A 16,457-nucleotide genomic window follows, 5' to 3' on the forward strand; every position below is an offset into this window, starting at 1 on the left:
AAAACACATTAGCAATGTGATGAATCCTAATAGAAACGTGCTAACAAAACCCTGATGTAATGTGTTAATGGCATGTCATGTTAGTAATAAAGGATTCTCTGTATTTTCTTTAATATGTTTTAAATAAAATATTCTGCTAGTGAAAACACCAAACCCCAGATACAGCAAAATCGATATTTATTATGGAAAATAAGAAAGAAGATGATAGAAAACAAGTCTTCCTTAGTCCCCAATATATTACTATACATACAGTATCTACTCTGCTTATGTAATGTACATGAAAAACATACAGAGAATTAAAAGACTTGAATGAAAGACGTTATTGAGTACTACATGATAAAATAAGGTACATGTGATTTCACTTGAAACAATAAAACACTCACAATCTCACACAATCACACAAACGTGCACTCTTGGTCTCTAATATGTATCAAAGAGCAAACTCTGATCAGTAACAACAGAAATTGCCAAAGGGCTCACTTCAGCAAAGGCTTCTGGGAGATTGAGTTTCTAGTGGTTGCGCTTCTTTCCTACCACAGACATTCAATCGATATCCCAGTGCTATCAGAGGACTCTTCTGACATCCCACGTAGCCAAACCTTTCAGCAGCCAAACAATAAAACAACGTTTTCCTGTAGATTTGAAGACGATTTGTGAAATACAGTAAACACAAACTACAGAAAAAAAAGACTAAAAGCTAGTACAACGATTGACGAAGACGGACATTTTTGGTAATGTCGTAGTGAACCAAATTGCTTTCTGGTGCAACACTCATTCACAAACATTAAATGACACACTAAAGACATGTTATAAATCATTAAAGTGGGTTAAAATAGAGCTTTAGCGGAAAATAGTTTCAGAAATCAATTATGTGATTTTTAAAAAGCATCTCTATTCCCTCTTGAATCAATTCTGAGCTTAGTTTTTAACAGAAGATTGCGCTCTAGGCTGGTTTTTAAACAGCAGATGTCGCTCTAGGCTAGTTTTTTAAAAGCAGATGCTGCTCTAGGCTAGTTTGTAACAGCAGATGCCGCTCTAGGCTAGTTTTTAAGCAGCAGATGTCGCTCTAGGCTAGTTTTTTAACAGCAGATGCTGCTCTAGGCTAGTTTGTAACAGCAGATGCCGCTCTAGGCTAGTTTGTATTAGCAGATGCCGCTCTAGGCTGGTTTTTAACAGCAGATACCGCTGTAGGCTAGTTTTTAACAACAGATGCCTCTCTATGCTAGTTTTTAACAGCAGATGCTGCTCAAGGCTAGTTTTTAACAGCAGATCCCGCTCTAGGCTAGTTTGTATTAGCAGATGCCGCTCTAGGCTAGTTTTTAACAGCAGATACCACTCAAGGCTAGTTTTTAACCACAGATGCCTCTCTATGCTAGTTTTTAACAGCAGATGCTGCTCAAGGCTAGTTTTTAACAGCAGATCCCGCTCTAGGCTAGTTTTTAAAAGCAGATGTCGCTCTATGCTAGTTTTTAACAGCAGATGCTGCTCAAGGCTAGCTTTTGCTGCTCTAGGCTAGTTTGTAACAGCAGATGCCGCTCTAGGCTAGTTTGTATTAGCAGATGCCGCTCTAGGCTAGCTTTTAACAGCAGATGCCGCTCTAGGCTAGTTTTTAACAGCAGATGCTGCTCTAGGCTAGTTTTTAACAGCAGATGCTGCTCTATGCTAGTTTTTAACAGCAGATACTGCTCAAGGCTAGTTTTTAACAACAGATGGGGCTCTAGGCTGGTTTTAATAGCAGATGGCGCTCTATGCTAATTTTAATAGCAGAGGGTGCTCTAGCTAGTTATAAATGCTGGGTTTACACCAAACAGCATATATTTGTACTAGCAAATTATCTATAAAATCAATGCAAGTGTGCAAATAGAGGCAAATCACCCCAGCTTGCCCTGAATGATGCAGAATGTGTGCTGTTTATGCCATGAATGCACAGATTGCGCCTTAATCGGATCTTCTTTGCACATTCAAATGATTGAACATCCCATGAATAAACTAAAGTGAATGATGTGGTGCTCTGTGTTAGCATAACAGTAGATGGCGCTCTAGCTATTTTTTAATAGCAGGTGGTGCTCTAGCTAGTTTTTAATGATGGGTTAACACCACACTGCAAATATTTGCACTAGTAAATTACGGAAAAAGTCAATGCAAAGCCGCAAAAAGACGTCGGATGAATTTTGTTGCGAATTCGTGAAATGCAACTCATTCACATCTTCCGTACATGCTCAAATAAATGAACTTTGTGCGAGGGGATAAACATTCCATTTCTAGAGTGAATGTTAGCAAAACAGCAGATGGCGCTCTAGGCAAGTTTTTAACAGGTGATGGCGCTCTAGCAAATTTTTTATCCTGGGTTCACTATCTGCACTAGTAATTTACATACAAAGTCAATGCAAGGGCGTAAATAGAGGTGGGATGTGTTTGCTGCAAATTCGCCTCAATCACATCTTCCACGTACATTCAAATAATTGAACTTGAGTGCAAAACTTGTGTACAAAAATTAAAATATCCCATGAGTAAACTAGAGCAAATGATGTGGTGCTCTGCGTTAGCTAAACAGCAGATGGTGCTTTAGGTTATTTTTTAATATCACATGGTGCTCTAGCTAATTTTTAAATCTGGGTTTATCCAAAACGGCAAATATATGCACTAGTAAAATGCATACAAAGTCAACGCAAAGCCGCAAATGGAGAAAAATTACGACAGAGCACAATGCAAATGCAATTTGCAAATGCAATTTGACTCAATCACGTCTTCCGTGCACGCTCAAATAACTGAACTCGAGTGAAAAATTTGCGTAAGGGGAAACACATCCCGTGAGTAAACTAGAGCAAATGATATGGTGCTCTGCTTAAACATAACAGCAGGTGGCGCACTAGCTAGTTTTTAATAGCAGGTGGCGCTGTAGCTAGTTTTTTCTGGGTTCACACCAAACGGCAAATATTTGCACTAGTAAATTACAGAAAAAGTCAATGCAAAGCCTCAAATAGAGGTCGGATGGATAAACATTCTGTTTCTAAAGTGAATGTTAGCAAAACAGCAGATGGCGCTCTAGGCAAGTCTTTTAAAAGGTGATTGCGCTCTAGCTAGTTTTTAATCCTGGGTTCACCCCAAATATCTGCGCTAGTAAATTACAAACGAATTCAATGCCAAGGCGCAAATAGAGATGGGATGTGTTTGCTGCAAATTCGCCTCAATCGCGTCTTCGGCCCACATGCAAAAAATTGAACTTGAGTGCAAAATTTGCGTAAGGGGAAAAATATCCCATGAGTAAACTAGAGCAAATGATGTGGTGCTCTGCGTTAGCAAAACAGCAGATGGCGCTTTAGGTTAGTTTTTTGTTATCACATAGTGCTCTTGATGGTTTTTAAAGTTGGGTTCACACTAAACGGCCAATATTTGCACTAGTAAATTACATACAAATTCAACGCAAATGGAGGCAAATTACCACAGAGGGCGGCAAATGATGAAGAATGTGGGATGCGTTTGCTGTGAATGCAATTTGACTCAATCACGTCTTCCGTGCACGCTCAAATGATTGAACTTGAGTGAAATATTTGGGTGTGGGGAAAAACATCACATGAGTAAACTAGAGCAAATGATGTGTTGCTCTGCCTAAACGTAACAATCAACGTTAGTTTTTAATAGTAGATGGCGTTCTTGCTAGTTATTAAGTGATTTAAGTGATTTTTAGTGATGGGTTCACACCAAATGGCAAATATTTGCACTAGTAAATTACATACAAAAACAACGCAAAGCCGAAAATGGAGGTAGGATGCGTTTGTTGCGAATTCGTGAAATTTGACTCAATCTCATCTTCCGCGCACATTTAAATATTTGAAAACGTCCTGTGAGTAAACTAGAGCAAATGACTTGGTGCTCTACATCAACAAAACAGCAGATGGCACTCTAGGGTTGTTTTTAATAACAGATGGCGCTCTAGCTAGTTTTTAATGCTGGGTTTACACAAAAAGGGCATATATTTGTACTAGTAAATTACATACATGAAAGGCGCAAATAGAGGTGGGATGCATTTGCTGTAAATTCGTGAAATTTGCTTCAAGCGCGTCTTTAGCGCATGTTCATATAATGGAACTTGATTACAAAATTTGCGTGAAGGGAAAAACAATCTGTAAGTAAACTGGAGTAAATTACATACAGTCAATGCAAAGCCGCAAATACAGGCGAATTATCACAGTGTGCTGCAAATGATGCAGAATGCGTGATGGGTTTTCTGCAAACGAAAGGAAAACGCCTCAATCTCTTCTTCTGCGCACGTCTAAATTATTGAAGTTAAGTCGAAAAAATGTTCAAGTGGCGAAAAACGTCCTGTGAGTAAACTAGAGCAAATGATGCTCTGCCTTAACATAACAGAAGATTGCGCTCTAGGCTGGTTTTAACAATTCAATCCATTTAATCTATTCAAGAGAAAACAGTGATGCATTTCGAAAATCTCAGAATCGATGCAAAATCGATTTTTCACCACAGCTCGAGTTAAAAAAAGAAAGAAAGATGTGCTTTGAAAATTTTAATCTTGCATACACATTCCCCCATAAACATGTGCCTAATGCAGAGATCGGAAATAAAATGGATCTCCACAATGTTGATATTATTGGTTCATCCTAGATTTTTAGGATTGTATGCGGTTTTAAAGCAGTTACTGTATTCTTTGGCTTCAGTGGTGAAATATTGCTGGGGTTTGAAACATGAAACGCCATTACAGGGGATAGTTTGGGACTCCCCATTACATGTTAGAAGTAAAGAAGATATTAAAAAGAAAACTGGAAACCTGTTAACACTGAACTATCCCTTTAACTCAGTTTAACTCCAATAATCTGATATCTGCATGTAGGGAATGAATATCAAACTCACCATGGACACATTTCGGCGTATCTCAGATTTTCAATGAGTTCATTGGCATTGTGTTCTTTGGAAAATGCTCGGATGAAAACATAACAGGGTCCATTTTGGTTTCATATCAACTTTAAAGTGGCCTCGTATAAATCGGGGGAAGAAACAGTGCATTCAATTGCACGTCAGTCCATTGTTGGCTCTACAACCCTCTCCTCGGAAAGGGATTTTAATCTAACTATAACAGTAGTTCTGCTAGATCCAGGCAGAGCAAGTCTCCAACCCGGCCGTATCCATAAGAACCTGTAAAAAAACATTCATATTCAGAGAGCAAAACACTTAATATCATAAAAAGACACAGAAACTCCAGTGTGGGGGTGAATTAGGAACAAATAAAACCAAATAAAACCAAAAGACAGCAGTGCTTAACGATACACAAACCACAGCTTTGACAAAGACATTCGTCCAGTTCCGCCTAGAATACACAGTAGGCTCAAGACTCGCTGTTTTTCTGGGAAAACGACGAACAGAAATACATTTATGAGAGAGAGAGAAAGCTAACTGTACTTGAAAGGAAGTAACAACAATAAAAAGTACAAAAAAAAAAAAATCTCAAGTGTCTCAAGTGGATTTTTTTTTTAAAAGAGTCTCAATAGAGATGAATGTTTAGTGAGCTAGTGAATGCCTTTTTCTGTGAAACCTCATCACCTCTAGATCTCTCTTCTGGATTTACGATGCCGTGATGACGCTACATTGTGGCTAAAATGTTCCCGCTCTATGTTTATAGCAGTTTTCCTCCAGGTTGCTTTAGTAGAGCAGATGTCAGTCACGAATGGGGTGCAAAAGTTCGCAGGGCCTGATGCAATTTGTTAAACGATGGCCGGTCTGTGATGTCACGACTCCAGCAGCGCATCATCAGCTTGAAGAGGGAGGATGGGCAGAGCGGCGGAGCGGAGAGAAAGATCTGTAGAGAAGAGAAAAGGTGAACAATAAGAAGACTTTTTTTCTCAACCACGTTGCTGGAGGATCACCAGTTCTGCACATTTTCCATGTCTCCTTAACCAAACGCCTGATTCAGATCATCAGCACAGTAGCAGAGACTGAAATGATAAGGAAGACATCCAAAACATGCAGTGCTGGTGGTGGAACATGGTTAAGAACCACTTTTTTAGATGTTAATATGAAAACTATGTTTACACAGTGGATGCCTTCCAGCTGCAACCCAGTACACACTCATATTCATACACCATGACCAGTTTAGCTTGTCCAATTCACCTATAGCGCATGTGTTTGGACTGTGGGGGAAACCAGAGCACCCAGAGAAAACCCACACCAACACGGGGAGAACATGCAAACTCCACATAGAAAAGCCAACTGGCCCAGCCAGGACTCAAACCAGCGACCTTCTTGCTAAGGCGTTGATGCTACCCATGTAGTATAATGTCAATGTAAATATTTTCACTCCATGTGTCTGTCTTAAAACATTTATAAAACATTATTCTCAAATGATGAATACATTTTTGAGGATCTCAACATTCGTTCGTTTACTGTTCCTATTGAGGCTCCTACACATCGGGATTTTTTTCGTTTGCGTTTATCGTCAGCATATTGTTCAAGAAGTTTTTCCGGATTCAAGCCCAAGAGATTTTCACTGGCGTCGAGCAGAGGAGTATGCAAAATCACTCCATGACGTTAGATGGCGCTACACAACTTTAAGTTCTGAAACCCGCTTGTAACAGAAGAAGATGACAGAAAGTTGACATGCTTGTTGTTATGGATGGTTCAAGTAGCAGCTCCAGCTCTAGTGATGAAGCAATTCAATTCAATTCAGCTTTATTTGTATAGCGCTTTTACAATGTAGATTGTGTCAAAGCAGCTTCACATAAATGGTCATAGTAACTGGAACAGTGTAGTTCAGTTTTTAGTGTTTAAGTTCAGTTCAGTTCAGTTTAGCTCAGTTCAGTGTGATTTAATCATTACTGAGAGTTCAAACACTGAAGAGCAAATTCATCGATGCGTAGCTCTACCAATCCTGAACCATGCGAGCCAGTGGCGAGGGAAAAAAAACTTCACCTGATGGGAGTGAAGAAAAAAAACCTTGAGAGAACCAGACTCAGTTCGGCACGACCATTTTAATTTCTCCGCTGGCAAAAAGTCTTGTGCAGAACTTCAGTCACCGCGAATGATTATTGTTCATCAGCAGCTTCAAATCGCCTGTGGGCATCTTCTTCAATGTGCGCTCGCATTGACAATTTTGCAATTGAGCGCCTCCAGGTACTGTTAACTGTAACTTCAGCAGCTCCGTGCATGTGATCAAAAGTGGCAATCTGATTGGTGGAGAAAGTTTTGACGAGGCACGTCAAAACCAAAAAAGAGCATGAGGCATTTCTTTAGAAATGACGCTTTTACGCCTGCCGTTTTGTGCGTTGGTGTGCACGATCACATTCGCGCCCTTTGTTTAGTCACGAGGCGTTAAACGTCGACAGAAAATGCAAGCAAAAAGCATCATGGTGGGAACGGGCCTGTAATCTGTTCTTTCATTTTTATGACCTGGACTCAATTCACTTCAGTTTTTTATACATTTTATCTCCTCTATAAAGTCTTTACTGTGCTGTAAAGCATTTTAAGCAATGCAGCAAACTAGAATAAAATGTCGGTCATGTAAATGTGTAAAGCTTGGTTTATACTTCTGCGTCAAGTGACCGGTGTAACCCATGGCGCATGCAACGCGCGTAGCTGTGCATTTATACTTACGTGCTGTCTCTGTTGGTCTGAATTAACACTTCCAAAACGCTAGCTAGCAGTAAAGTGTTAATGTTCCTCTGTGTCGAGTTTCTTCGCTGTTGTTTTGCTTTTTCTGAACACTTCCTGAATGTACAAGTGGCTCAAACTCGCTCATTCAGAGGCATGAATCGGTGGACGTGCAACAACTTTTACTATGAGGTAAACACAAAACAAAACTTTCCATCCGAAGCTCCTTCACGGGACTCCACACTTGTAAACAATCGATCCTTCGACTTGCGCCGTTTGCGCGGCTCTCCGTCCCACCCAGACTCATCAGTGCTACAAAGCCGACCAATCACAGAGTTTGCCCTACGCATAGTTGCGACGGCTAGTTAAATTTTTTGAGAAGTGCACGTCAACGCGTAGGCTGCGCTGTAGCATACGCGTGCGCTTGACGCAGAAGTATAAATCAGCCTTAAGTCAGCATCATTTGCTAAACTGGATTACTTTAAACTCAGGATTTTTTTAGAGTAAATTATTAACTTCATCGAATGCACATTACACTTCACATTACATACAGTTAAAGTCAGAATTATTAGCCCCCTTGTATATTTTTTTCCCAGTTTCTGTTTAACGAAAATATTTTTTTCAACACATTTCTAAACATAATAGTTTTAATAACTCATTTCTAAAAACTAATTTCTTTTATCTTCGCCCTGATGACAGCACATAAAATTTGACTAGATATTTTTCAAGATACTAATATTCAGCTTAAAGTAACATTTCAAGAGTTCACACTTAGCTGATCATTGATAGTAAAGCTAGTTTGGCGTGCTGTCCCGGGAGAGAGCCCTGAGCTCATAAGATCCTCGAGCCCTGGGCTCCCTCCCGTTGCAAGGCGAGAGGGGAGTTTGAGCTCAGGTAGATCTCGATGACTCCCCTTCTTGCTTGTTGTAGCTAAGTGTCGGATATGTATACTGGAAGGTGTACTCACAGGTTAGCTAATGTATTTTGATTAATTATTTAGAGTGCTTGTTTTTGAACTGTGGGAGGAAACCGGAGGACCCGGGGAAAACCCACGTGACCACGGGGAGAACGAGCAAACTCCGCACAGAAATGCCGTCTGGTTTGGAAAGGAATTAAACCAGGGGCATACTTGCTGTGAGGCAACAGCGCTAATCGCTGGCCACTGTGACGCCCGTTTGAAAGGAGGGAAAGTAGGGTTGGGTGGGGGGGGGGTTTCTTCGAGACGAAGATATTGAGATGAGAAAAGTCTGGTTATTTATAGTGAGTTAAGGATCGTCTGTAGGATAATCAGTCATTAGCTAAAGTTGGAACAGCTGTGAACAATCATAAGCACGTGATCCTCTCGAAATTTGTTTATGAATAAACTTCACTTAAAGGCTTAACTAGGTTAATTAGGCAAGTCATTGTATATCAGCTGTTGAAATGATATCGACTGTTGAGACAATAAAAAAAATTGCTTATGGGGCCTAATAATATAAAAATTAAAAAATGGGAAACTGCTTTTATTCTAGCCAAAATAAAAGAAACAAGACTTTCTCTAGAAGAAAAAATATTATTGGAAATCCTGTGAACAATTCCTTCCTGTTAAACATCATTTGGGAAATATTTGAAAAAGAAAACGAAACCACAGGAGGGAGAATCATTTTGACTTCAACCGTACAAAACCAAAATCTCTGTCAGTACCTGTCTGCCCTGGTTCCTGAAGAACTCTCCGGTGTTCTCGATCACCTGTTCATCAGACAGCAGGCTGTAGGGCTGCTCCTTACATAAAGTGAAGATCTCCCACAGAGTCACTCCAAATGCCCACACGTCACTAGCAGTGGTGAACTTACCCTAAAAACACACACACACACACACACACACACACACACACACACACACACACACACACACACACACACACACACACACACACACACACACACACACACACACACACACACACACACACACATAATAAACCAAGAATAAATTGTAGGAATCAAAATATATACTTTTTCCTTTATATCAACAAATCAAACATGTTAAGTAAGCATGTTCCATGAAGATATGTTCATTTAAAGGTCAACATCAATGGAAAGCTTATTTATTCGGCTTCCAGATGATGCTTAATAATCTCAATTTCTAAACCTCGACACTCATGATGACTGGTTTTGTGTAAATTCATTGTTAATTCCATGTTTGCTGGAAACTAAAATATGTAAATGCATTTTCTTGCATATAAAGAAGATAATCAGTGTGTGATCTAGAGGATAAAGGGGGCAACGTTTTGCCTTACCTAAAAAAAAGTTTTTCTATGTTTTTAAAAAGCAAAATTAACATATTTTGGTCCATCTGGAAAATGTTTATGGCTTTTTTGAGAGTCTATGTTGATTATTCAGTTTAATTGATGGATATTGACAAACATGTTATGCTGTATCATTGTTCAATAATAGTTTTTGTTTGTTTATTTAGTTATTTACCCTCTGTGTCTTAAAGGTGCAGTGTGTAGGATTCACCTAGTATTTGAAGTAGGTTTTGCAGTCCAAATTCTAAACATTAGTTTTTTTTTCACCCAGGCCCTTCTCCAACAATTCGACGCAGGTTGCCAGATTAATAACACACACAGAAGTGAGAGTCGATTGATTTTATTTGTGTTTTATATAAAAGCTATTTAATTTATAGAACTTCTTTTTTGCACTGATATTTAACATCTCTTGTTTAAATACACCATGAACCGCTGCTACGCTAATTGTTTTCTTCCTTCTCTAATTCCACCTGAGGATACTCTTATAGAGGACTTCTCGAGGTATCCATAATCCTGGACCAGGCCGTATCCTGAGCAGATGCTGTGGTGGTCGTGGAGGAGTGGAGAGCATTGGACTGATTCCTGAAAGACCCAGTGACAGACGAGTCTCTGCATTGATCCCGTGGGCCAGTCTGAACACCCACCTGTGGCCTACTTCACCTGCAGCTTCTCCACGATGGACGTCCAGCATTCTCCAGCCTCTGGCACCTAGACTGCAGCTCAGCACAAGAAATTTGGCCAGAGGAGAAATGGTCGTGCCCAACTGAGGCTGGTTTCTTTCCCCTTCACTTTCGTCAATTGGTGAAGTTTTGTTCCTCATCACAGTCGCCACTGGCTTGCTTGGATTTGAATAACTCTGTGTGGATTGTTTGGATTTTTATATCTCTGAGTTTGTGTCTCATTTCAGAGGCTGCTGCTGTCCTTTGAAGGTTGTATTTTTGGTTGCTTTCCACGAAGGGTGCTGGAATTTAATTAGCTAAGCTAGCATTGGGCTGGTTATAGAGGTTAAAACAAAGACTTTCTGACATCGGATGCACATTTTAAAGAAGAATAACTGAATTTAGCATTGTTAAGATAAACAAATATGTTCACTGAGTGGATTTCTTAAAAATCTGCAAACTTATTATGGTATTTTAATGCTTTAGAAGGGTCAAAAACTCACATAAAGCACCTTTAATCTGTATGACAATGTTTGGAAATGAAATGTTTTGCTAAAGATAAAAAAGTTGAGTTTTTTTCCCCCCTCACCAGTAATATGCTCTCCCAGGCCATCCAGCGTATCGGCAGCACTGCTCGCCCCTGTATACGGTAGTAATCACTGCTATACAGGTTTCTACTCATGCCGAAGTCAGAGATCTTTATGGTGAGGTGACGGTCCAGCAGGCAGTTTCGTGTGGCCAGATCACGATGCACAAAGTTCAGAGAAGCCAAATACTTCATCCCAGACGAGATCTGAACTGACATGTGCAACAGGTCAGCTATGCTGCAGAGACAGAAATCAGAGAAACAAAGTCAGTTTAAGCCCCTTCAGCTCATGATCAGAGATGGAGACTAAAATATGACCTGCTTTCAGACCAGATTCAGTTTCATGTCTGAAGGGGAACAAGCACACATGAGATTTTACAGACATGGAGATTTAAAACCTAATTCAGCTTCAGCAGATACTGCATTTATAATGCTTTTAGGAGCTTAAAATCGGGGTAAAGAGAATTGTTTCTACACAATAACTCTAATAAAAATGTTAGAAATGTATTGCTGGAACACATTATGTACTGACTTGTGGACAGTCAGCATTATATTTTAATAATTTTTAACTATGAGATTAATTTAATGTAAGGAAACTCACTACATTAATATATGCACCTATAATAAGCCGGCAGAAAGCAGGTTGAAGTATTTAAACATGGAGTGAAATTTTGTCATTTAGGTTGGTAAAAAAACTAGCTCTGCTAATACGTTAACGCTTAGGTTCTGCCCTGGTAAACCCTGATCAACAAGCTATGAGTGTCCAGCAGTTGGTGCCACAAACCAATCTCATGCAGCACTCATAGAAAGCATGCAGTTCGGGCAGTTTTTCCCTATATTGTGATGTACAGGCAATTGCAATGCTCCTGAAATAACAAAGAAAAATGTAGGGTAGTGCATGATTCAATCTTTTGAGAACCAGTTGGATTGTTTAAAGATTGGCATTACAAAATGGAGGAAGATTGATGACTGGACAAAGGCAGTACAGAAATGAGACATGCACTAAACGCCACTCTAAAGTACTGATAGCCCCGCCTTAAAGGACAAATAGCCTCGCCCTATATGACAGGTAGCCTCGCTCTAAAAGAATAATAGCCCCAACCCTAAATATCTAATAGCCAAGCCCTAAAGAACTAATAACCCAGCCCTAAAGGGCTAATAGCCTCGCCCTAAAAGAACTAAAAGCCTAAACAACTAATAACACCCCCTAGAGCAGTGGTTCTCAAAGTGGGGGTCGGGACCCCTTGAGGGGTCGCGGAACAATGAAGGGGGGTCGCCTGGTGATTTCCAAAAATCTACTTATTATTATTAGACCATAAGAGTTACCATATTTTATCCATAACCAACTGAAGAGAAAAAAACAGCCGTTTATAGTTACTATAATAGCTTATTTACTTGTTCTATTGGATTGCGACCCCTGGGGTAAATACATTATTTCAAAGACAGCAATAGCGTCAGATGCAGCAGATTGATTTTATAACACCAGGTTAAACTTTCTGGCCCATTTACAGCACTGAAATACATTAAAAAAATTAAACGAAGAATAGACTTTGGTCTATTGGTGTGTGTGTGCGCCATTGCATGCAAGTTTTCTGTATTTATAACCACCTCAGGGGATATTGGGGGTCGCGAGTCACTGGTATTGTTATTTTAGGGGTCGCGTGCTGAAAAGTTTGGGAACCCCTGCCCTAGAGGACTAAACCCCACCGCCCTAAAGAAAATTCACATGACCAGAAGTGAAGAAAAGTCATTTCGAGGGGGTGGGGAAAGTTATGATATTTGATTAAATATATTCAGAATTTTTTTTTTAGCTCCGCCCCAAATGACTAATAGGCCTTGCCCTAAATAACAAATAGCCTCACCCTAAATGACTGATAGCACCGCCCTAAAGGACTACTAGCCTTGTCCTAAATGACATATAGCTCTGCATTAAATTACCAAAAGCTCCACCCTAAAGGACTGATAGCCCCTCCCTAAAGGACTGATAGCATTGACCTAAATGACATATATCTCTGCATTAAGTGACTAATAGCCCCACCCTAAAGCATACCTGCCAACACTTCTGTTTTTCCCAGGAGTCTCCCGTATTTCAGACCCATCTCCTGCCCATCTCCCATAATGTTCCGTCTCCCGGAAAACTCCCGGAACTCCACCAACATCACCCCCCCCGTCCCACTCCTCAGCTTTTTGGTACAGTCCGGCTAGCTTTTTGGTTCTGTCCCCATGTGCACCGAACCCAACAAGCAACAATCTTCGTAGCCACTCCTGGCTCTTCAGTTCGCGTGCACCCCCCATCCCCCCGCTCCTACCCCACACCAAATGAATATTAAGTGACTAATAGCATTGCCCTGAACTACTAATAGCCCTGCCCTAAATTACTAAAATCACGACACTAAAGGACTGATAGCCCCACCCTAAAATAGTTTTAGCACCGCCTTAAATGACTAATAGCCCAAGCTAAAGGACTGATAGCCACACCCCAAAGGACCAATTGCCCAGCCCTAATGGAGCGATAGCCCTGCCCTAAAGGACCGACAGCCCAGCCCTGAAGGACCAATAGCACCACCTTAAATGATTAATAGCCCTGCCTTAGAGGACTGATAGCCCTGCTCAAAAGGACTGATAGCACCTCCCTAAAGGACTGATAGCCCCGCCCTAGAGGACATCTGGCTCCACCCTAAAGGACAGATAGTCCCACTCTAAAGGACTAATGCCCCACCCTAAAAGACCAATAGCCCTGCCCTAAAGGACCGATAGCCCCGCCTTAAAGGCCTTCAATTTGACCTTCGACTTGGCCGTGGCAGCTATATATAGAGCTCTGTCTGCAGATGCAAGTGTGTTGTTGGCACCTGACGGAGGGAATGTTGTTGGCGTGTGTGAGCGTGCTCTCGATCTCTCTCTGGGACAGGAACATGTTAAGGTCTCCGTTCTCCATGTATTCGGTCACCATGCAGAGCGGGTCCGAGCTCACGCAAACACACAGCAGCTGAATGATGTTCGGGTTATTCAGACGAGACATGATCTTTATCTCCTTCAGGAAATCATTCCTGTACGGAGAACAAATAATCCAGGATAAGGTCAAAGGGTAAAGACCAGCATTCATCAGTAGACCAGTATTGATGGATGACAGTAACTTATAACATCCAGCTGTAACTACAATACTTTCTGGAAATCATTACACATATATACAGTACACACACACACACACACACACACACACACACACACACATATATATATATATACACATACACACATGCATACATACATACACATATATATATATATATATATATATATATATATATATATATATATATATATATATATATATATATATATATATATATATATATATATATATATACAATGTTAGGCTAAGCTAAAAGCTACATGGCAAAAGTAGCTAAGCTACATCAAAGCTAGTTTAGCTATTTTGATTTTTAAATCAAAGCAACTTAAATCCAAGTCAATCATATCTTAGTGGTCAATAAAAGTGTCAATGAAACATATTAGGCATAATAGTTCAGTTCAGTTATTTACAGTAAATATTATGCTGTACTAAACAGAAACACATTATAGTATATAACAGCTTAAAACAAAAAATACAATAAAACCAGGAGTTACACAATTAAAATATTATCGTTATTTATAGTAAAGGAAAATACTTAGCAATGAGCATTATATTGTATGTGTGTGTATATATATGTGTATAAACTGTATATATATGTGTGTGTGTGTGTGTGTGTGTGTGTGTGTGTATATATTAGGGATGTGCGGAGCAGCCGGTATTTGTATTTGTATTTGTATTTGTTGAGGGGGGAAAAGTATTTGTATTTGTATTTGTATTTGTATTTGTATTCGAGTAAAATTCAAAATGGCGCAAAAATATATATTTTTTCTATTACACTTCTAATTTACGTTATAGTGAAAGTATTGTTTAATTATACCCATTATATAAATTATAGACATGCAATATTGGTTGTTGTTTTTTAACATGTGACAAGAAACGTCATTGAAAAGAAAATAACATAGAAACCATTATCTCATCCATGGTTAAACCAACAACTAATAAAATACCATTGTGAATATTATGAACCCCACCACCACCGTTCTTGTTGAAGGACACTGAATAGACAGAATAAAAACAAATAATACTTCAAAAAACTGTTCTTCTTCAGAAAGAACTTCTTTCCAATGCACAGAATTCCAAAAACTAATATTAACTAAATAAATCTAAATAAAACCCTGCCTGGGGGATCTGGCAGAACAAAAGTATTCTATATAATACTAAAAGATACAGCCCTGCTATTATCATCTGCCAGCCACAAAACAGACACAAAGTTTTTTTTTTTTTATGTTTGAAACTGACTTGCTGGGGCAGAATGTGGCTGTGTTGATGGTTTGGTGCTTGTGGAGGATTTAGCAGAACATAGGTGTGCTGATTGAGGGGATTGATGCTTGTGGGGGGTTCACAGACAGTATCAGGAGAGGATGCTTTTAGTGCATGTGATAATACATTACATAGAAGGTTGCGCCGTGGCACAGTGAGTACCACTGTCGCCTCACAGCAAGAAGGTTGCTGGTTCGAGCCATGACTGGGTTCTCCCCATGTTGGCGTGGGTTTCCTCCGGGTGCTCCGGTTTCCCCCACAGTCCAAACACATGCAATACAGGTGAATTGGGTAAGCTAAATTGTCCCTATTGTGTGTGTGTGAAAGAGAGTGTATGGATGTTTCCCAGTGCTGGGTAGCAGCTGGAAGGGCAGCCACTGCGTAAAACATATGCTGGATAAATTGGTGGTTCATTCCACCGTGGCAACCCCAGATTGATAAAGGAACTTAGCCGAAAAGAAATGAATGATTATGCATAGGAGATGTTGACATATGTTTAATATCTCTGCCTCTGCCGATTTCACTTTTGCACACATTATAACGTTACAGTATCAGTTTGTTTTATCTGCAGCACCACTGACTGTACAATTCTTCCACAAAGAACATGTTTTTTTTTTTTGACTGGTGGAGGACCAAGAAATGGCTCAGCAGCAGTCTCACTCTTTTTCTATTCGGGTGCCCAAATGTATTTGAGGAGTTTCAAGTTAATAAAAAGTGACGGGAAGCTATGCTAAGGTTAACTAGCCTATAGCATATATCTTGCTGTCTGCAAAAGACAGTAATGTAGACGTACCATATAACTCCCATAAGTGCATACTATTCGACACAACTGCACAAGCATCGTTTTAACCTTTATAAACGAACGTTAACGTTACTCTGTCAACAGTCTATTGTCTAAATTACCGCGCTAACAGAGCTAACGTTGCGTAAACAGAG

At 39.9% G+C, this 16,457-nt stretch overlaps 1 protein-coding gene across 4 annotated transcripts in view; it reads right to left on the reverse strand.

Annotated features, from left to right (window-relative positions):
- Positions 1 to 160: 160 nt before the first annotated feature.
- The window catches only part of ddr2l (discoidin domain receptor family, member 2, like), a 99,621-nt gene continuing 83,324 nt past the window's right edge, over positions 161 to 16,457 (reverse strand). Inside the window, exons 14-21 of one of the 4 annotated variants that reach the window (XR_015490722.1) lie at positions 13,978 to 14,175; positions 11,132 to 11,366; positions 9,280 to 9,429; positions 2,841 to 5,809; positions 2,101 to 2,537; positions 1,851 to 1,989; positions 1,597 to 1,751; positions 161 to 1,457 (exon numbers count right to left, since the gene is read on the reverse strand). Coding sequence is in view for 1 of the 4 variants with exons in the window: in XM_087253162.1 (XP_087109288.1) it covers positions 5,672 to 5,809; positions 9,280 to 9,429; positions 11,132 to 11,366; positions 13,978 to 14,175 (721 nt within the window). In the remaining 3 variants the exon portion in view is untranslated. Of the gene's footprint in view, positions 5,810 to 9,279; positions 9,430 to 11,131; positions 11,367 to 13,977; positions 14,176 to 16,457 lie in introns of all 4 variants that reach the window. The other 3 variants (XR_015490721.1, XR_015490723.1, XM_087253162.1) reach the window with 3 other exon arrangements.

The sequence above is a fragment of the Danio rerio genome, chromosome 5 (genome assembly GCF_052040795.2).
Source record: "Danio rerio strain M-AB ecotype USA chromosome 5, GRCz13ab, whole genome shotgun sequence".
Taxonomy (NCBI): domain Eukaryota; kingdom Metazoa; phylum Chordata; class Actinopteri; order Cypriniformes; family Danionidae; genus Danio; species Danio rerio.